At 46.9% G+C, this 20198-nt stretch overlaps 2 protein-coding genes across 3 annotated transcripts in view; one reads left to right on the forward strand and one right to left on the reverse strand.

Annotated features, from left to right (window-relative positions):
- On the forward strand, positions 1-7302 carry vps26c (VPS26 endosomal protein sorting factor C). The gene is made up of 8 exons (XM_041952185.1): positions 1-1558; positions 3183-3326; positions 4085-4234; positions 4578-4658; positions 4752-4826; positions 4902-5052; positions 5119-5271; positions 6127-7302. Exons 1-8 carry the CDS (start codon positions 1502-1504, stop codon positions 6207-6209), a joined length of 894 nt encoding a protein of 297 aa, XP_041808119.1. The 5' UTR covers positions 1-1501; the 3' UTR covers positions 6210-7302.
- Positions 6726-20198, reverse strand: part of ttc3 (tetratricopeptide repeat domain 3) — a 22591-nt gene continuing 9118 nt past the window's right edge. Inside the window, exons 16-46 of one of the 2 annotated variants that reach the window (XM_041952176.1) lie at positions 17540-17600; positions 17176-17248; positions 16785-16943; positions 16394-16474; positions 15962-16071; positions 15745-15871; positions 15281-15403; positions 15099-15200; positions 14914-15006; positions 14775-14839; positions 14529-14665; positions 13884-14210; positions 13371-13646; positions 13243-13286; positions 12759-12809; positions 12608-12687; positions 12367-12522; positions 11639-12242; positions 11477-11545; positions 10837-10986; positions 10600-10739; positions 10380-10448; positions 10197-10293; positions 9656-9759; positions 9490-9574; positions 9161-9262; positions 8880-9064; positions 8373-8487; positions 7366-7497; positions 7082-7174; positions 6726-7004 (exon numbers count right to left, since the gene is read on the reverse strand). In XM_041952176.1, the coding sequence (XP_041808110.1) occupies positions 6894-7004; positions 7082-7174; positions 7366-7497; positions 8373-8487; positions 8880-9064; positions 9161-9262; positions 9490-9574; positions 9656-9759; positions 10197-10293; positions 10380-10448; positions 10600-10739; positions 10837-10986; positions 11477-11545; positions 11639-12242; positions 12367-12522; positions 12608-12687; positions 12759-12809; positions 13243-13286; positions 13371-13646; positions 13884-14210; positions 14529-14665; positions 14775-14839; positions 14914-15006; positions 15099-15200; positions 15281-15403; positions 15745-15871; positions 15962-16071; positions 16394-16474; positions 16785-16943; positions 17176-17248; positions 17540-17600 (4121 nt within the window). In that variant the 3' untranslated portion in view covers positions 6726-6893. Of the gene's footprint in view, positions 7005-7081; positions 7175-7365; positions 7498-8372; positions 8488-8879; positions 9065-9160; positions 9263-9489; positions 9575-9655; positions 9760-10196; positions 10294-10379; positions 10449-10599; positions 10740-10836; positions 10987-11476; positions 11546-11638; positions 12243-12366; positions 12523-12607; positions 12688-12758; positions 12810-13242; positions 13287-13370; positions 13647-13883; positions 14211-14528; positions 14666-14774; positions 14840-14913; positions 15007-15098; positions 15201-15280; positions 15404-15744; positions 15872-15961; positions 16072-16393; positions 16475-16784; positions 16944-17142; positions 17249-17539; positions 17601-20198 lie in introns of both variants that reach the window. The other variant, XM_041952175.1, reaches the window with a different exon arrangement.

Here is a 20198-nt window from a genome sequence, read left to right on the forward strand (position 1 = left end):
GGAGTAAATGGGCGAATTTAATGCTACAAATAAGGTCCAGGTTGTAAAAAGCGAAAGTCATCCTTTAAGTTTGGGTTTAGTTCATCACACCTGGATGCTTCTTATCACTGAGATCACATGAAATTAAAGGTGTTATGTTGGGTTTCAGTGGAGGGTCGAGTGTTTAAATGGTCTTAAAGGTCCAGTTTAGCACCGAGACTGGAAGAACATTAATGATTTTCAAACTAGGAGGATCTCTTTACCTGAAGTAGAGAAGTATGAATCTGTAGTAGTATGAGTACATGTTGGTGCCTCTTACACACCTGCAGGTGTTTGTATGTCAGGACAGGATTATTAGACACGAATAGATCATGATGTTCTATGATGCAAAGGGACGTTTGATGTAGACTTAAAGGCTGGTTTGTAAATAAAGGTTTCTTTACCTATTAAAATGAAATGTGGTGTTCGTGAAAGCCTCCCAGTACATGCTGGGATGGGCTCCATTCACCAGTGACCCTGTGCTGGAATACTCGTGTAGAGAATGGACAGAAAGACAAATGGATGAGGCTGTTTGAAGAGAGAACAGGTTGGACCGGCAGCTGCGTCGCCCGCCTCACTCGTCTTTTGTTGTGGAAACAGTGAGGATCAGCCGGCAGGATCAGACTGTATCAGCTCACAACAACGTTCGAATCCAGGACACAGCCGGTGTGTTTCTGTCAGACACAGAGAGGAAACACTGTGATCAGCTTCAGGAAACAGCAGCCTGGCTGAAAAACGTCGTGTCAGATCAGCAGCAGTCAGTTATGTCAGTATTCATCTATGAAGTCATTAAACCAATAATGTCATGACTGTCAGTCAACACTTGAACATGTCAGAAACTGCTGCCTGCGAGATCAGGAGGAAAAAGGAAAGAAGTGAGTGTGGTCAGTTACAGACCACCATTAACATACAAAAGACTGATTCACCCACACAAACAAACAAAAACATATTTTTATGCTCACCTTCATTGCAGATTGACTGTTGGATTTAAGATATTTACTTTTACTCAGATCTTCAAACATTACATAAAACAACCCACGGTGAGATCTGTGGATTATACAGAGCAAAGGCTTCCTGCTGCACTGCAGTTCAATTCTTAAATCAGTTTCTTTTAATACTACATACACCATAAATGAAATTATGTGGGAGGGGGCTTGAATCTCACGGACTGAGGGCACATAAAATTAAAGCTATTGACATGGACGGGCTCCATCAAACAAAATAATAATAATTTTAAAAAGTGTGGAATTGTGGATTTGACGCTTTTAATTTGAAGAATGCAGACAGGAAGTGTTTTCGAGGAAAACAGGCCGAGATGCCGCTTTTATTCTGAAGAATTTAGACCGGAACTCCTACTGTTGCTACGAGAGGAAGCGGAAGCAGGAGCACAGAGCAGCAGTTAGCATAGTTTGTTTGATTTATTAGCAGAAAAGAGCTTTCAGACAGTTGTTTTAAACGTCTGTCTTGTGTTTGACAGTCAGACATGAGCGTCACTTTGGATATAAGACTGAAAAGAGCAAACAAAGTTTACCATGAAGGGGTAAGTAGCTACGCTAACAAGTAAGCTAACAAGCTGCTTCTGTGGTCTGTTTAACTGTTAATTGAGCTAAAGGTAACATTTCTGTGTCGATGTTTAACGTGCCCGTCTGTAAAAGAGCGTGTATCATAAAGATAGTAGTTAGCTAGCTAAGCTAAGATAGGAGGCGTTGTCCTCTCTGCACATGACCAGCAGCTGATCACGTTATAATCTGTCACCCTGTCAGATTCTGTTCAACGAAATATTCAAGAAAACATCGTGACCAGGTGCTCATATCACACCTGTTTCAACTGCAGGAAACACAAAATAAACGCAGCAGATCAACGTTTAAACAGGTAGTTTGGAACAAGCCCAAAATTTGAAGTGCACGCCTGCTCTCGTGTTACATCGTGTTAAAGCATGCAGCCAATATATGGATCAATATGACTAATTAAAATTGATTGGATTAACATAAAACGTATTACCCGTGTCTCTTATCAACTAAAAAATCATTTAAACTCTGCCGACAGTTATTATGCAAATTTCTCTTTGGAGATTAATAAAATATCCATCTATCTATATTCTCTGATTTTGGGTTGCAGGACGTTTGGTTTCAGGATATCTCTGACCAGATTAGAGAAATAAACATTAAGCCATTAAGTTTGACAGTTGAGGTGGTGCAAAGCACATCACTCCATAATTTCTGACAATGACTGATAGATTTCAGTTCAGGATCAAAGGCTTCGTCTATAATTTGTGAAATGTTTTAATTATTTGTTGGAGTTTCTATATATTAATACAGCAAAGACGTTTGATTTTGAGTGTGTATGTCAGTTATGGTCAGAAATTGCAGAGCAACGTTTTTTCATAGACCCTCAGTATTTAGAAATTTGGTCATTTTAATGTAGAAATGTGAGACTTTTCATCTCTAATTTTTCTGTATTCATTAAGTCATCATGTAGTCAGTTATCCTGCTGCTCTAAGTACTGGTACTACTGTAACTAGTACTTTTTGCTGACGTTTGCTGACCATGTTGAAACTGCGTTCAGCTGAGATATTATCCTCCATCTATTTATTATATATTATCAGCATCTTTGTTGTCAGCAAGAAGCTGCAGAGCAGAAACACCAGAGTGGTTAAAAAACTTATTTTAATCATATTTTCTCAGTACAGGGTTTTGCTGTGGATAGAAAAGATCAAGTCATTGATTAAATTATGAATAGGCGTCGTCTGTCCTCATCTTTTAAAGTTCTCTGGGTTTTGGACAGTCTGAGGTTGTTTTTGTATGATGGTTCACACTGACCTTCATTTTTGTCCTAATTTATTATTTTTTTCTAATCTTCTGACAGTGTGAAAGACAGACTGAGGTTTGTTAAATAAATACACCAGCAGTGAGTGGTCAGAGTGTGCAGGAGTCATGGGATTGATTTTATTCAATGATGAAGTGAAACTAAAGCTGAACTGAGGTCAGATGACTCAGGTCACAGAATCTGGTGTAACAGCTGTACAGATGCAGTGTTTGAAGGGAAGGCTGTGCTGTGATCAGACTGTTCATCTCGTCTGATGCTGCGTCACATGTGACATCACGGAGGCTGCTGAACGCAGCGGAGACGGCGGTCGTGACGACGGTGTCGCTCTCTGTGTGCAGGAGGCGGTGGCCGGTGTCATCGTGCTGCTGTGTAAGGAGGCGCTGCAGCATCACGGCATCTCTCTGAGCATGGAGGGCCTGGTGAACCTGCAGCTCAGCTCCAAGAGCGTCGGCGTCTTCGAGGCTTTCTACAACTCTGTCAAGGTGGAGTCAGTCAGGGGGGCTGCAGAACTAATTCATGTCTTTTAATGATTAGATCAAAACCAGCTGACCCTCACAGAGAAGTTAACAAATCTCTGGTTCCAGCTTCTCAGATTTTATCAAACCAGACCATCAACCTGAGCTCTGGGAACAGCTGATGGTCTTCAGACTAAATGATGAGGAATTCATTAATTGGAAAGATCAACATATTAATTGATAATGAAAATAATTAGTTCCAGCTCTGATCCTCAGAGCTGTGGAGATAAATGATGAACGAACTGAAGTGAAGTGTTCAGCACACTGAGAAGAATGTGAATGTTACAGCTGCAGCTCACGGTTATTTTCATTATCAATTAATGAAAACTAGTTAGATTTTGATACATCATCTTCATCTCTTCTTCTTTTTGTAAACCTGAGGTGACATTTTCAGATGTCTGGATTGATCCAACTGAAACCTGAAGATGTTTAATTTCCAATCAGACACAGAAAAGCTGTAACTTCTCACCAATGAGACGCTGGAACCACAGAGTGTCGATGCTGGAGCTGAATGAACAATTTAAAGGTCCAGTGTGGGGATCAGCTGGTTACAGTCTGCAACTTCACCACCAGGTGGCAGTAAACTCTCCACACTGGACCTTTTAACATCAACTAATCACTGAAATGAATATACAGATAATCATGTCATCACTGTAGTTAGCTGTCAGACAGTTTCCTCACTCACATAACAAAGCTTCCTGCTTCCTGCTTCCTGCCTCCTGCAGCCCATCCAGCTCATCAGCTGCAACATCGACGTGGCCAAAGCAGGAAAAGTCCCAGCAGGCAAGACTGAGATCCCCTTCGAGTTCCCCCTGAACATCAAGGGCAACAAGGTGCTGTACGAAACGTACCACGGCGTCTTCGTCAACATTCAGGTGAGTGAAGGACGCAGAGGGACAGAAGAAGACGTGTTGTTCTGTGATGGTGCACTGTTTTACTCACTTTATCTGCTGAAACACACGAGGAGGAAACACTCAACTCTGCTCAGCTCGAGACAAAACAGAGACGCTAAGCTTCGTGCTAACGTCACAAACATGTTCTCAAACTAAGAGACCATCAGTCCACAGCAGAGTTCAGCTGGACTGGTCCCTCATTCAGCTCGACACATGTACACACTTTAACGTCAGCTTGTTCAGGAGAAACAGGAAGTTCAAAGAGAGATCTACAGCTTCCAGTTTTTATGTGGTTAAAGTGAGTTTCCTGTCTGGTCCTCCTCAGTACTCCCTCCGCTGTGACATGAAGCGCTCTCTGCTGGCCAAAGACCTGAGCAGGAACTGCGAGTTCATCGTTCACTGTCAGGTGAGTCGACGTGTTGTTACTGACTGTGTGTGTGTGTGTGTGTGTGTGTGTCTGTTGAACTGATCTGGGATCTGTTGCTGTGTTTGTTTCCAGCCTCAGAAAGCTAAGGTTGTTCCCACTCCGGTTAACTTCACCATCACTCCCGACACCCTGCAGAACGTCCGCGAGGTGAGAAAAACTTTATTGCTCGTGTTTGTTTGCGTCCAGCTGAGCCGGCAGCTGAAACGTGCCTTCTCTCCTCAGAGGAGTTCGCTCCCAAAGTTTCTCATCAGAGGCCATTTAGACGCCACCACCTGCGTGATCAGCCAGCCGCTGACCGGCGAGCTGGTGGTGGAGCACTCGGACGTTCCCATCAAGAGTATCGAGCTGCAGCTGGTGCGCGTGGAGACGTGCGGTGAGTACGAGCTGTGAGGCGACCGGACGAAGCTCCGCCGGCTTTCTAAACCTCCTCTGTGTTCAGGCTGCGCCGAAGGTTACGCCAGAGACGCCACGGAGATCCAGAACATCCAGATAGCCGAAGGCGACGTCTGCCACGGCCTCCCCGTTCCCATCTACATGGTGTTCCCCCGGCTGTTCACCTGCCCCACGCTGGAGACCACCAACTTCAAAGTGGGTCAGTGGCGCTTCAGTCTGCTTCCACACAAACGGCTCCGAGCTGCTTCAGCTCAGATAGAAACGTTATTTAAAAAGGCTCCACCGTCGGCCTTTAGAGGCTCTGCTGTGGATTAATACACCCCCGTTACACTGCAGCGCTCGCCGTACTCAGAGTTTGTCACGATAATGGATGAAGACGATAAATCAGGATTTATACTAATAAAACATGTAAGTTGTGATTCGTTCACAGTAATTAAATAATAGAAAAACAAAGTTATATCATCAGATTGATTCGTTAATTAACTGCAGCAAAGACATGATTCAGGTCTCGTTTGTCCCTCAGAAGCACCTGCAGAACACCTGACTCACTGCGTCTGCGTCACTTTAAATGATCAGGGTCTGTGGACCCAGAACATAAAGATCTGTGGAAATATTGTAAACAACTGAAGTATGAATATTATAGTGAAAGGAATAGTTTTGATTCAAAGCAACTGTGAATAGTTTAAATAAGACTGAAGCTGTGATGTTTTCTCACACTCACTTCTTTACTTCACTTCTTGTTAAATAATTTCTGATGAGCAGATTAATGCTCACAGTATGAAGCTGCAACCAGTTAGCTCGTTAGCACAAATAATGCGAGTGTTGAGTAGCCGCTAACGTTCACTAACCGGTTGGAAAACTGGTAATTTATTGACCATCAGAGTCAATCAGATCTGAGCAAAGATGTTGGAACAGGATCGTCAGTGAGCTGCAGACAGATTTAGTTGTTTCTGTTGTTTGTTTGATTAGCTGCTGGCTGTAGCTTCATGTCAGGTGATATTCCAGGTGTGCGTGAGAGGAGCTGCTGTTCTGATGTTTGTTTCTGTCTGTTCAGAGTTCGAGGTCAACATCGTCATCGTGCTTCACGATGATCACCTGATCACAGAGAACTTCCCTCTGAAGCTGTGCAGAGTCTGAACCGTTTCCTGCAGAGGCCACGATCCAGCCGACACCTGGGCTCGTCTCCCGGGTGATAAAACCGGCTCACGGCGGCTGCGGGGAAAACGAACGACTCGAGGTCCACCAACGTGCTTTTCTTTTCCCGAGCTTTCATTCTGTCACACAGGCTGTGTCCTGAATCAGTCCCCTTTTACCAAATCTGAGCCGTGTTAACCCTCCACCACTCTGTGCTCGGTCCTCGAAGCCCAGGACTGAGCCAAAGACTCGAGTCCATGGCAGGCAAATTCTGTTAAAGGTCATCCAGACAGACAGGGGGCAGCACTTCACCACAGTAACTGCTGCTCACCCTACCTTCATTAGCTCAGTTAGCTGCGCAGCTAGCGGCTCTATTAACTGGAGTCTGCCCCGACTAAGGGCTCAGAGACAGCAGAACCGGATCAGGACTGGACTGAACTGAACCTCAGAGACTGAAGGAAGCCGGTCTGACGAAGAGGAGAACAGCTGCCAGGACTGAGACTGATGACAGAGACGAGCTCAAACACAAGACTTGTTGTTTATTCAAAGTATAAATTGGTGAATAAATGTCTGAACATGTAAATGATAAAACTCGAGCACTCTGTGCTCATTTAGATCTTAATGGAACGAGTGATTAAAAAAATAAGATAAAAGCAGAACTGAGGAGGAAGAGGAGGGCTGAAGACATCACAGGGCCTGGCGCCTCCTGCCGGGCAGCACGGGGAAGTCTTCGGGTAGCAGGGCGTGGTCTCTGCAGGTGGGACAGGTCCTCTTCTCCTTCAGCCACGGCCGGATGCACTGAACACAAACAGAAGGCGTTGGGACCCCGCCCTCAGACACACCTGAACCTGAACCCCAGCAGCCGGTTCACTCACCTCCTCGTGGAAGCTGTGTCTGCACTCCAGCACAAACATGCTGTCTGGACTCATGTCGTCGTGACAGATGATGCAGGGATCCTCCACGTTCAGCTGGAACAGAGTGTCAGAGTCAGACCAGGGTGGGGGCCGCTGAGGGCCACACTTTGATTTCACGTCAGTTGAATCTTCTGTATTAATTCTCTGTTGACTCTGAATAAAATCTGATTTGTTACTCTGGACTCTGGTTTTAAAGATGAATCAGTGAAAGATTAACTGTGACAGCGAACCGCTGCTGGACTCACCGCACTCGAGTGTGTGGCTCTGTGGGGTCCGACCATCTGCCACACCGGGGCCGGGGCCACCGGGGGGGGCGTCGCACACTGAGCTGTCCTCCCACCTTCCACCATGTTGGATTTCACAGAGTTAAGCTTCTCCTGAAAGGAAGACAGACGTGTTGTTTCCTGTTTTCTGTCACATTAACGTGTTTGTGACACAGTTAGGTTCAAGGTTCCTTCATTTATACCCGAGAGTTGATTTGTTTTGCAGAGAGAGATTCACAGCAAACCTCATCCAAACAAAACACATCAAACCAACTGGTACTTATGACAGCTCTGAACAGCTTCATGGATAAGTACAAGGATAAAATAAATAAGATCAAATAGATTAAACACACAATACAACATACTAAAAGACGAAAAACCTCAAGATAAATATAAGAACATAAAAGTAGTAAAAATCACAATAAAAGATAAAAGAGGGCACATAAATAAGATAAATAACGAGGTCAGTAAATAAATAAAGTGTTATGTCACTGCAGGAACAAAGCTGTTTTTATAACGCTGCGTCCTGCACCGGGGACTAGAAACCTTCGTCCAGAGGAAAGGATGGGAGTCATTATTAAGAGTAGGTGTGGCCGTCCTCTGTACCTGTTTAGTGCACAGGGAGGCAGGAGAAGACGGGGGTTCACCTATCAGGCGACTGGACCACCTGACTACTTGATTCAGAGAGTTCTTCTCTGGTACTGAGGCCTGACCGACCCAAAAGAAACAGACTCAATAAAAGAAGGATAAAAGTTAAAAAGGTTCGGTCAGTGTGGAAGTGAGACAGTTTCCTCAGGCAGTGAAGGTGCTGATGGCCCCTTTTACAGACAGATCTGCAGTTTTTTATTAAAACTGTCAGTAAACACACGACTGAACTGTTTCAGGATCAGCCTGAAGACCGCTCCTCACGTCATGAAGCTCTTTATTCTGATTACAGTCCAGTCAGGTCTGCAGAGTCCTGCTGGTCCTCAGAGAGTCCAGACACCTACCTGATAGTCCAGGATCAGCTGGGTCACTCCACCCACCACATCCTGCAGCGCCATGGAGCTCAGACTGCCCCCGCTGGAGGAACGCAGCTCCTGAACGAAGCTCATCAAGTCTGACCTGAACACACACACACACACACACACACACACACACACACAGAGAGAGAGACACACACACACACACACACACACACACACACACACACACACACACACACACACACACACACACACACACACACACACACACACACACACACACACACACACACGTGTCAGTGGACGACGTCTCTGCAGACTTTAGACACAGATCCTCAGACCTGAACCAGACGTAGTGAGAGGGACATTTTCCAGCTGCACGTTCTCTCTGGTGGACAAACTGTAACAGCTCCTGATTGGCCGACACACACAGGTACCAAAGCACCTTCAATGAGCTCACATGAGCCGATAAATGGCTGTTTTAGAACTAGAACCTGAAACACAACTCTTCAGGGTCGGACTCAGCGTTACCTCGTGTAGTCTGGAAACATGGCGGCCAGGCACTCCATGGCCCTGTCGAACACGGTGCTGTGTGGGGGCTCCAGGCTCCTGGGTGGAGGTCTGTGCTGCGTCTGAGCTGCGGGCTGCTGGACGAGCGGGGCGGCGCTGACGGAGGCTGAAGACGGAGGCACGACCTCTCCGGTGGGCTCCGGAGGCTGCGGCAGAAACAGGACATTCATCACAGTCATCATCTTTACTGTCGCGGCGGTCTGCTGTAACGAGCGGCACTGGTTCGGCTGAACTGGTCTTACTGGTGCGGCTGCAGGTTCGGGCCGGGCGCCGACGTCGGCTGAAAGCAGCTCGCTGACTCTTCTGCCGTTCTTCACTTGATCCATCTGCTCCTGGTACTGTGTCTGTGGGACAAACGGAAACACCCCGCCTCAGCACGGATCAGTGATCCTGAACGGTACTGATCCATTATTGACCCAAAATACATTAAATGCACTGAAAAAATGATCAGACTAGTTGATCACTAATTTCTTCAGATCTGTGTGACAGAAATGGATCATTTGAGACCGACAGGTGTGAGATCCAGATCCGAGAGTGAAGCTGATCAGACGTGATGGACGGATGCTTCTACCTCTGCAGCTGAGACCCTCTTCTCCGCCTCCTGGACGCTGCCTCTGCAGCTGCTGCGGCTCACTTCCAGCTCTTGGTTTGGGTGTCTGGAACAGACGAAGGCCGTCACACAGACGTCTGACAGCAGCCGCGCTCTGCGGGCGCAGGAGTGATTACTGTCCTCTCACCTGTGCGCCGCTTCGTCCAGCTTGGTCAGCAGAGCTTTGGCGTCGGTCAGCTCTCGGCCCAGCTCGTATAAACTCTGATCCCGAGCGCTTTCCACCACCGACAGCTGGAAACGAGCAAACCTTCGTCATCACAACCTCCTGATGTTTACCAGGCGTATGAACTGTCCACCTCTGGCACAGCATCAGGGTTCATTCAGCTTTTCAACAGTAAAATTCAAGCACTTTCAAGGTCTTTAAACCAAAGATTTCCAGACTCTCAAAGCTTTTATCATCACAGCTAAAATCAGTGTGTTTAATGCGTTTGTCCCGCCAGCTGTTCAGGTGAACTCTGACTGTTCATCCATCATCTCTGTTTACCTGCCAGGTGTCATTAAAGCCTGCCGCCAACACAAGTCTGACTGTCGTTAGCCAGCTAGCTTCAATGTGCACGTACGACATTAAAGGTCATAAAACGCTGATGGTCGATCTGAGCTCTGAGACGCAAACAAACAGACGACAGGGCGGTTTCATTTCATCTGATCGGAGGCTACGAAGGATTTACCTGAGCGGCGCGAGACCTCCTGGCGGCCGAGGTTAACAACACCTTACAGCGCCTGATCTCATCCTCCAGACTCATCTTCTCTGCCGCCGACTGATTGCTGAAGGAACGAGAAGAAAGAAGTGAACCGAACGTCCGGGAGGCTTTAAGTTGGATCTTCAGCGCCACCTGTCGCTCACCGCTCACCTCAACTCCAAGAAATCCCTCAACTTTGCGTCGTAGTCGGCTTTTTTCTCTCGGATTTTTTGGGCCAAACTGCATGAAAGACACAAACACACAGAACTCGTTAGAGATGGATCACTTTCTGCATCATGATGTTTGGAGCGACTCGCTGAGACTGGAATTAAAAAAAGCTCCTTCCTGTTGAACAGGTGCAGGAAACAGGTGTACCACCAGCTCAGGTTACCTCCCCTGTTCCTCCACCAGCTCTTCGATCTCCACCTTCAGGGACCTCTGTGCTTCCTGGTTGGCTTTCTTCTCCTTCTGGTCCTTCTTCACCTCCTCCTCCAGCTTCTGCTGGAACAGTGCCAGCTCCTTATTGGTCACCTTGACAAGAGGAAAAAAACCAATAATTGATCGTTTAGTTGCTGAGATTCAGCTCGTAACGTCTTCATCACTCTCATTAGATCTGTTGTGGACCTACTTGTATGTTGGCGGTGATCTTCTGCTCTTCCTCCTCGAGGGACGCGAGCTCCTCTTTGCGCCTCAGGTTGACGGCGTCGCAGCCATTTATCATTTTCTCGATCTGTTCCTCCATCTCTCTGTTGCTCTTTTGCTTTTTGTTGATGTCGCCCTGGAAGAAAAACCAAGACAAAACTCAGTAAGAGACTGAAGGTGAACGGAGGTCGAGCCGGACAGCGTCACTTTACTCCAACACATCAGGATCTGGGTTTGTGTCACACAATGCTAAACCTGATAACCAGCAGGGGGCAGTAAGTGTCCAGCTGAGTGACATTAAATCACTGCAGAAGAAGTGGACATTAAAGCTTCCTGTATTCATGATTAATTCACTATTTTAATTTCAACCAGCTTTTCCTTCTCAGCAAAGAAACTCTTCTGCGATATTTCAACATGTCCATAAAAACAGGTGAATGAAAACTAAATATTTCTAGCTGTAAAATGAGTCAGAACAAACAGAATCAGGCTCACAGTTACAAGGCTGCACAGGTTTCAATGTAAAAAATAAAACATCAGCTGATTTATTGTCACCAGATTATTTAAATTCCTAAATATGGAATCAGCCTCAGACATGCAGGATCAGTCGGGCTCAGCAGGCGACTCACCTGGCAGCTCTCGAAGGGCTCGTGAGGCTCCGTGATCACGGCTACGCTCCTCACGCTCTCCTGACACGTCTGACAGAACAGAACAAAAGACCAAACCTGAACCAATGTCGTTAAATATTCTGTCTTTTGTATTCGGAGCTCGGCCGGGACGTCGGCGCTCACCTGCGCCGCCGCGTGTTTCTTCAGAAGACCTTCATCCGTCCTCGCCGAAGACGGATCATCTCCGCCGTCGACCTCGCCGCAGTACAGATCCAGCTCTCTGTCGTCATCCTGTAAGAAGTAAGAGTCCTGCTGCCGACCGTCGGCCGCAGTCCAGAAGGCATCGATCTCCGTCACAGGGACTCCCCCCGCCGACAGGCCGGGAGGAGGAGGAGGAGGAGGCAGGGATCCGTATATGTACGGACTCGGGAGGACGGGACAGAAGTCAGTCTGAGCGGATGAATAATCGTTCAGGCAGCTTGTGAACGCAGAGTCAGGACGCGCCGCCACAACAGGAGATGAAGAGTTCGTGTCGGGATCCTCCATCACGTCCAGGTCGTCCAGACCGGCTCCACGCCCGGCCTGCTGCAGCGACACGGCGTGCCTCGCCAGGCCTATGCACCGGCCCATCTTTATGAAGCGAAGGGACTCCAGCAGGAAGGGCTCGAAGCCGCCCGCTTCCTGGATCTTCAGCTGAGCCTCGGCTGGGAAGTTTTCCAGCTCTCCCACCAGAAGAGGGTCCTCGGCGACCAGCGGACCGTGCTCCTCCAGGATCTGAGCGAAGTAGCTGCAGGAGCAGAAAGACAACCGGACACGTGTAAATGAACCAGGAAGTGACAACAGTCTGTCATTCAGCTCGTCAGGTAGACTCCGTCACACCTGTCGTCAAACACTGAACCGCTTTAACTCACTCGTACAAACTCTCTTTGGTCGGGTCGGGGTTGTTGTCCAAAATCTGTTTAAAGTGGCTTCTGTGTCTGCTGCTGTTGTACTGGTCTTCAAAATCCGCCACCTGCTCTCGAAGGTGACTCGGTACGCTGAAGGAATCGGCGGGGTGAAGGAACGATCTGTCGACGAGAAACAAGACGCTTTAACAGCTGCGCTCGCGCTCACACCTCAGCACCGCGCCTCCGCGAGGAAGATCGAACTTACAAAGAGTCATCTTCAAAAAATTCTTGGTCCCATTCGTCCCTCTGAGGTACGGCTCTCATCCCAGACCAAACGATGAGGCCCTGGAGGAGAGAGGAGAACTTCAGAACGAGGCTCGAGGCCTTTTCATCCAGCTGCCAACCAGACGACTCACCTTCGGCTCTTTCTGTTTCTTTTTCCGGCCTCGACTCCTCAGAGGAGAATTCTGAAATGAAACGAATAAGAATTAACTCTGAAACTCAAAGTTAACGAGGGATCAGACACACGGTTCAAATCACGCTGACGGACAGTTTAAGATAACGGAAAAATATGACGAATGACTGAAAAATAAATAAGTTTCAACTAAAACTGTGTGAGACACTGAGCTTCTCTGCTGCTGCGGTATTTAAAGAGGGTTTCCAGGTGTGAAACATCTGTCAGCCTCCAACCACGCGCTGAACAACATGAAGGAATAACGTTAAAACAGCATCGAAGAGCTTCATGAATTTCATTTAGACTCTTCATTTCAGTGACCTGCACACTCTGTGTTTCCAGTCTTTATGCTAAGCTACGCTAACTGGCCGTTAGCTTCACATTCACTGCACAGACTGTGAAAACGGACTTTCACTCAGCGAATCATCAGCAGGGAAAACACTTACATTTTGATTTTCATCAGATTTTTTTAACACTGAACAATGTCCATCTGAAAAACAAAGAATTACAAGTCGTGACATCAGAGCAAAAAGCTGCCTTCAGATCAGATGTTAGTCGATTTAAATATACGCACCCATCATATCAAAATACTCATCCAGTATAGTGTGGCAGGAGACGTACTCCTCTCTGTGCTCCTCCAGAGTCCAGATAAACAGTCTCGTGTCCTGATCCGGAGCCTGTTTTAGGTATTCAGTCACAGTCAAGCCGATGCTTGAAAAAAGCTCCGGTCTAGTCCCGAGCTTTTCTATAATCACCTCCTGCAGGGGACCAAAGTTGAGCAAAACAGCCAAGTCCAGCTGCTCCAGGTGTGCTGAGTAACGCTCGATGAAGGACCTGGCAGCGTTCAAACCTGAAGAAAGCAGCGAGCAGTTAGAGTCCACCGTTTCTACAGCTTCCAGATGCATCAGTCCAGGACTGAGTCAAATCCTGCAGGTCTGAAGTGAACTTCAGAGACCCGTTTCAAACCTTCTCACATGTCTGTGACACATCAGCTCTGACATGCTGCTTTTTAACTCAGGACTGTAAATTTAACATGTTCACTCACAACACAATAAATATTTAACACAGTACCACGGCAGACGCTGACCTGCACTGTTGAGGTGGCAGGCCCAGCTGCTGAGTTTAGGATTTATATCCTCACAGCTACTGAGCAGCTGGATTAGGACACGAGCCCAAACCCGGTTCTTCCTCTCCAGCAGCATCTCGACGACCGGTCCTAACGTCTCCGCTCCGCTCTGCTCCCGCTGCCAGTTCAGGATCCTCCCGGCCAGCTGGTTCCCCCTCGACGAGTCCAGCTCAAGCCAGGGCCTCAGACTGCCGGTCAGGGCCGACGCCTGGAGGCCTTTCTCCTCTCTCAGCAGATCCATGTTCTGGCTGATCTGCAGAAGAACTCGATCCCTGTACAGCAGCCAGGCTGAAAACACAGCGAGACACAGTTAGCACGCAGCTTTGATAAGCTAACACGGCTACTGCTGCCTGCCAGTGTCCAAACATGGAGCCCAACAGCTGCTTAAATACAACATAACATACAAGCTAAAGAAGGTAGGAGGGTAAAAAAGGGAAGAAAACACTAAAAGATAAATAATTCATCCTAAAACAAAAGCCTGGTTCTGGTTGAAACGGCTCAGAGGGGATCGTATGATATTTGTGGACTTGTTGCAGATATTTGTGGGATCCGGTTCTGCTGAACCTGAACAGGCTGAATGACGTGCGCTGATGTGAGACGCAGCACCTTTCTGCTGAATCTGTGTGGCCGAGTCTTCTTCCTGCTGCAGGATCTCATCATTAATAGCCTGTTTTTCTTGAAAAGACTGTTTATGCTGCTTCCTCCTGAGCCGGCGCTCTTCCTTTGATTTTAACTTCTTCAGACTGAAACACAGAAGAAGAACAGAGGCGGCTGTTTAGACTCGCTTTTCGATCAGTATCTGGACGTTAGCGGCGTGCCGGGAGGCGGCGCCGTCCTCCTGGATTTTCTCACCTCGTACATTTCTGGTTCACTTTCGGCTTCTTCAGCGGCTTCGGTTTGATGACGGCAGCTTCAAACTGAAGAGAGAAAGAAGTGAAAAACACGAATCCTGTGTTTGAGCACAGCGTTCACCTGCAGACGATGCTCTTACCTTACATTTCACCAGGCCCGTTGGACTAATGATTTTGATACTACAGATTTGTCCGACGCAGTCTGGAGTTAAACAGGGCTCCTGCAGAAAATCCTGTAAGACAACAGAGTGAAGAAGAGCTTGGACCGGACGCAGGAGGCCTGAGAGCGCCTTTCAGATCGCTGCTGAGCGAAATGTAAACGTACCTTTTCATTCTTTTCAGAGAAGGATGACGCCTTCAGGGTCTTCCAACAGGTCATGTGGTATTCGACCATGCAGCTCTGACAGCAGCATATTTGAATGTAACCCTACAAAAAGAGACGCACACACTGAAAACTCGCCAGCGCTTCAGGATCTGAATTTAAAAAAACGGCCGACCGTGTTTCACCTTAAAATCTGGATCTGTGAGGTAGATTTCAGCTTTCGAATGACCGGGGCTCTTCTCAAGTCGACAAATGGCGTTAGGAATAGGAGGAAATTTATAGAACTCTATAGCTCTCTTCAGAAATTCCTAAACGAGAACATAAAAGTGAGACGAGTCCAACGTGGAATCAAAATAAGTCTGTCGGTATTTCACAGAAATACGATGTGAAATATAAGCCATCAAAAAGTTTGTAATCTGTCTGAAGTGCTTTGCTTGGATTCATTTGTATGCATGTGATGATGTTTATGCATTTTGTGTGTGTGTGTGTGTGTGTGGCTGCAGGGGGCTGTCACTGCACTGCTGTGCTGCAGAATTGACACAGCTGGACCTCGAATGGGTCAATTCTGTTATTATTGAGCTCAGTTTGTAGATTTTTAATTTCACTGCATGCTGCTACATTGTTCTGTCCTGTTTTAAATTAAACATACCGTGAAATATTCTGGCTGCGTTTCTATAACGATCTCTTTTGTTGCAGGCCAGGTGAGTTTACCAGGTGTTATTCCATTCTTCACCATCTGCAGGGAATCTGAAAACTGCTCCAGAGCATCTGCAAACCTGTCGGAGAAGACACGCATGTGTATGTGTTATACGGCCGCAGCAAAGAGGCGTGAATCTATGACAGGAAACCGGTCAGACGAGTGGCACCTGTTCTCTCTGGCCGACACCCTGCCCATGGCGTAGTAAACCAGACACTGAAACGTCCTCTCCTCAAACGACTTCATCTTCTCCAGAAGGCTTTGTGCTTCTCCAAGTTCCTGCGTTCAACAGAGCAACCGCACATGTACTGACAGCAACACAGGAAGACCCACACAAGGCTTAACGCTGTAAACAAGAGGGTTCCAGACCGGGACCAGGCCGGGACCAGGCCGGGACCAGGCCGGGACCAGGCCGGGACCAGGCCGGGACCAGGCCGACGGGACCGTTTAACAGATGAATCATCAGGTGATCTACGTTTGGCTCACAGTCAGTAATCAAAGAAGAGAAAATTAGCTTGTTGATCAGCATTAATGTGTCTGCTCGTACAACTCTTGGTTAAAAAGGTTAAATGAAGAGCGAACGGGCTCGTCGGTGAGTTACCTGAGCCTGGCCGATCTCCGTCAGGGCGCGCGCCAGGCCGAAAAGCAACAACATCAAATCGTCTTTGAAGAGTCCGAGCTCCTGAGGAAGATCACACAGATCACACATCATCACCCCCCTGTGTGTTAATGAGCAAACAGCCTCCAGATGGTTCTTAAAACGCACAGACCAGTCACAAAGGGGAAAGAGTGTGTGAGAGAGAGTGTGTGAGAGAGAGTGAGTGAGTGAGAGTGTGAGTGAGAGAGAGAGTGTGTGTGAGTGTGAGTGTGTGAGTGTGTGTGTGTGTGTGTGTGAAGGACAGACAGTGACAGCAGTGTGTATTTTGATGTTGGACGCTGACGGGACACGAGGACAGACATGAGAATGTTCCAGCTGGTCTGTGATTGGTTACCTGAGCTGTGTTGGTTTTCATTAAGGCCAGCGCCTGTCTGAAGGCCCGCTCTGCGTTGCGGCTGCGGCGGTCGGTCAGAGCCGTGTGTGCTTCCTGCATTATAGAGCTCAACTCTTTACGCACATCTTCTAGAGACCGACTGGTGTCCGCTTTCTGGTTCTGAACAGATCAAACACCACAAACACCGCAGCAGCTCAGACGTCTGGTCACATGGTACCGTTACACGCTAAGAAGCTAAGCTCAACTTCTTTATCATCACAACAGTGAAAATAAAAATGTCTAAAAAGAAATGAGAAACTAAGATAACAACACAGAAGTCTAAAAGTTCTGACACTCTGTGGGGCTGAGTGTGTCTCACTTCCAGCTGCATTCCAGCACAGGTGAGCGTTACCTCCTCTTCAGACTGATTCCTGTTCTTTGGTTTCTTCTTCGCAGCAGAGCTCGACTCTCCTTTCCCAAACTCACTGGAAGAACAGACCGTCAGTGAGCCGCGGTCCAACACACAGTTCTGTTGGTAGCATGTAGCACTGCGCTAAACAACACGTCATCATTTACAACCACACACTGTAAGCACACACCTGCCTTCAGGTGGGCCCTCACTGTGGGATTCTATGAGAAGAGCAGCTCTAACCTGACGTTACTGCTGTCAGGATGTTTTTACTCATGTGTTTGATGAAGACATACTGAAGAGCAGAATATCAGGCAGCTGCCCTCGGTCCTAGTGGACATAATTCATAGGAAGTACGTCCACTAACCTTTTCGATGGTTTACAGTCTTTGGTGCTGCCCTCTGCCTGAGCCGTCCTCTCATGTTTCCCTGGAAGAAGAAAATCAGCTGTGAAGTCTTTAAATGTCATGAACATGAAATCCATTCAGATCTGTCAGGGTTTGTTGGCCAAAGCAGCTGAATTACTACAGTTTTAGTGGTCATTAGCGGTCATTAATGGTCATTAGCGGTCATTAGCGGTCATGGTACTGAGGGCTGAGCTGATTCACATCGTCAGGATTACATGTGTAAACAGTGCAGGCTTCAAACTGAAGTGAAATAAGCTTCACATGTGTTGTAGCTGCCATCGAAATCAGGATAAATAAATAAATAATAGATTAATAAATATTAGGTTAAAAAATATAATCTTCATAAATATATATATTTCTACTAACAATAGTTTAATATTAAAGGTAACATTTCATTTGTTTCATGTATTTTCTTTGTTTGATGTGGGGGACATATCTTAATTGAGATAGGAACCAAAGTTTGCTGCCGCGGGTTGAAGGGGTGTTACTTTTAAGGGTCGGAACTTGTCGATTGGAACAATGGGTACATCCCATTTCTCAAAATTGCATCCTCGTTTCCCTCACTTGCGTCTTTTCCTTGCGTCTTAGTCCCTCCCACCAGGGATGCATGAGAGGACGCAAGGAAACCACGCAAGGAGAGAAGAAACGAGGAAACATGTTTTATGAGAATTGAGACGTCCTTTCCTCTGAAGCGTCACGTGAAGCGACGTCTGTTTCTGATGACGCGACACAGCTGGAGCTGCTGCAGTTACCGTTATATTCACACCCCCACCGCCCCCCGCCCTCGATATATTTACATTTCATACTTATATTTACATTGTTAAAAAGTCTCCAGCACTAGCAAGTAAATATGAAACACTTTTATTAACACACATGAGAATTAATGAGTTCATTCTTGGCTGGACGCCTCTTCAGGTGAACAGGTGTCATTTTCTGACCTGAACTTTATCAGCCTCGCTGTGTCTTCTGTCCCGTTCAATGAGACACATTTCAGACCTGTTAGTGAAGAGAAACCTACGAGCCATGAAACACATTATTTCACTCAGATAACGCTTTCCTCGCTCCTCGATCCTCGCTCCTCAGAGCCGCAATTTTCGCTTTGGGACGGCCGGCAATATGGCGGACCAGAAGTACTTCCGGTTCGAGCGAGGATCGAGGAGCGAGGAAACGACAATTTTGAGAAATGAGATCCACCCATGAGGATCGAGGAGCGAGGAGGGCTCTCGGAGGAGCTATGAGCGAGGATACATCAGTGCATCCTACCCGGAAGTCTGTCAACTGAACGGTATGAAGACTCCGCCCCCACAGCTGGCACGTTTGAACGAGGTGGAGAAAGTGCGCTGGTGTAAATATCCTGCAGTGAATGGCTGCAATTCAGATGAGCCTAACTTAAAGTTATGTTCTCCAAAGAGCGATAATACAAGAACATGAGGATCCGTCATGTTTCAATCACGTAAGAGATGATGTATAGTGAGCAGGGACGATAGGAACCTGCTCACTATTATCCCGCTTTGAACTCTGCTCACGACTAAAGCATTCAATATAAAGTGACACAAAATATTGATAAAAACATATTTATTGATTTAAAATGAGTCTACTCTCGTCTGTCATCGCTCTCACTGCGCAGCGGCTCTGAAAGCAAAACACTTACGTTGCGTAACAACCGCCTCTCAATGTGCGCAGGTCGGCAGGCGGGGAAACTTATTTCTTTACAGATATTCAGAGAAATCATGTCAAATGTGGAGAAGAGACGGGATATCCCAGACCTGAGAGAGACGTAGCTGGAGACAGAGTTTGGTTTACCACTATTATTTCTACTGATGGATAAAAGTCCCGCAGCAGCTGATTTCTGGTTCAGCGTCAGACATTAAAACATCTGTCTCCAGTTTTGTCTCCACTCAGCAGTCTTTAATCTACAACCTGTTTTAACACTAACACATCGGCCTGTCGTCAGTCGTTCTGCGTGTTATCTGAGTGAAATAATGTGTTTCATGACTCGTAGGTTTCTCTTCACTGACAGATCTGAAGTCTGTCTCATTGAACGGGACAGAAGACACAGCGAGGCTGATAAAGTTCAGGTCAGAAAATGACACCTGTTCACCTGAAGAGGCGTCCAGACAAGAATGAACTCATTAATTCTCATATGTGTTAATAAAAGTGTTTCATATTTACTTGCTAGTGCTGGAGACTTTTTAACAATGTAAATATAAGTATGAAATGTAAATATATCGAGGGCGGGGGGCGGTGGGGGTGTGAATATAACGGTAACTGCAGCAGCTCCAGCTGTGTCGCGTCATCAGAAACAGACGTCGCTTCACGTGACGCTTCAGAGGAAAGGACGTCTCAATTCTCATAAAACATGTTTCCTCGTTCCTTCTCTCCTTGCGTGGTTTCCTTGCGTCCTCTCATGCATCCCTGGTGGGAGGGACTAAGACGCAAGGAAAAGACGCACGTGAGGGAAACGAGGATGCAATTTTGAGAAATGGGATGTACCCCATTTGGACCAAGCTAGCAGGTCGACACCTCGCTGATTCCTCCTCCCAATGAGGTACATTTAATTTTTACTGTCATTGTTAGACTTTATAGATCTAACGTGACGGATTTCTGTTGAGTCAGGTGA

Source organism: Chelmon rostratus, chromosome 14, assembly GCF_017976325.1.
Source record: "Chelmon rostratus isolate fCheRos1 chromosome 14, fCheRos1.pri, whole genome shotgun sequence".
NCBI classification, from domain to species: domain Eukaryota; kingdom Metazoa; phylum Chordata; class Actinopteri; order Chaetodontiformes; family Chaetodontidae; genus Chelmon; species Chelmon rostratus.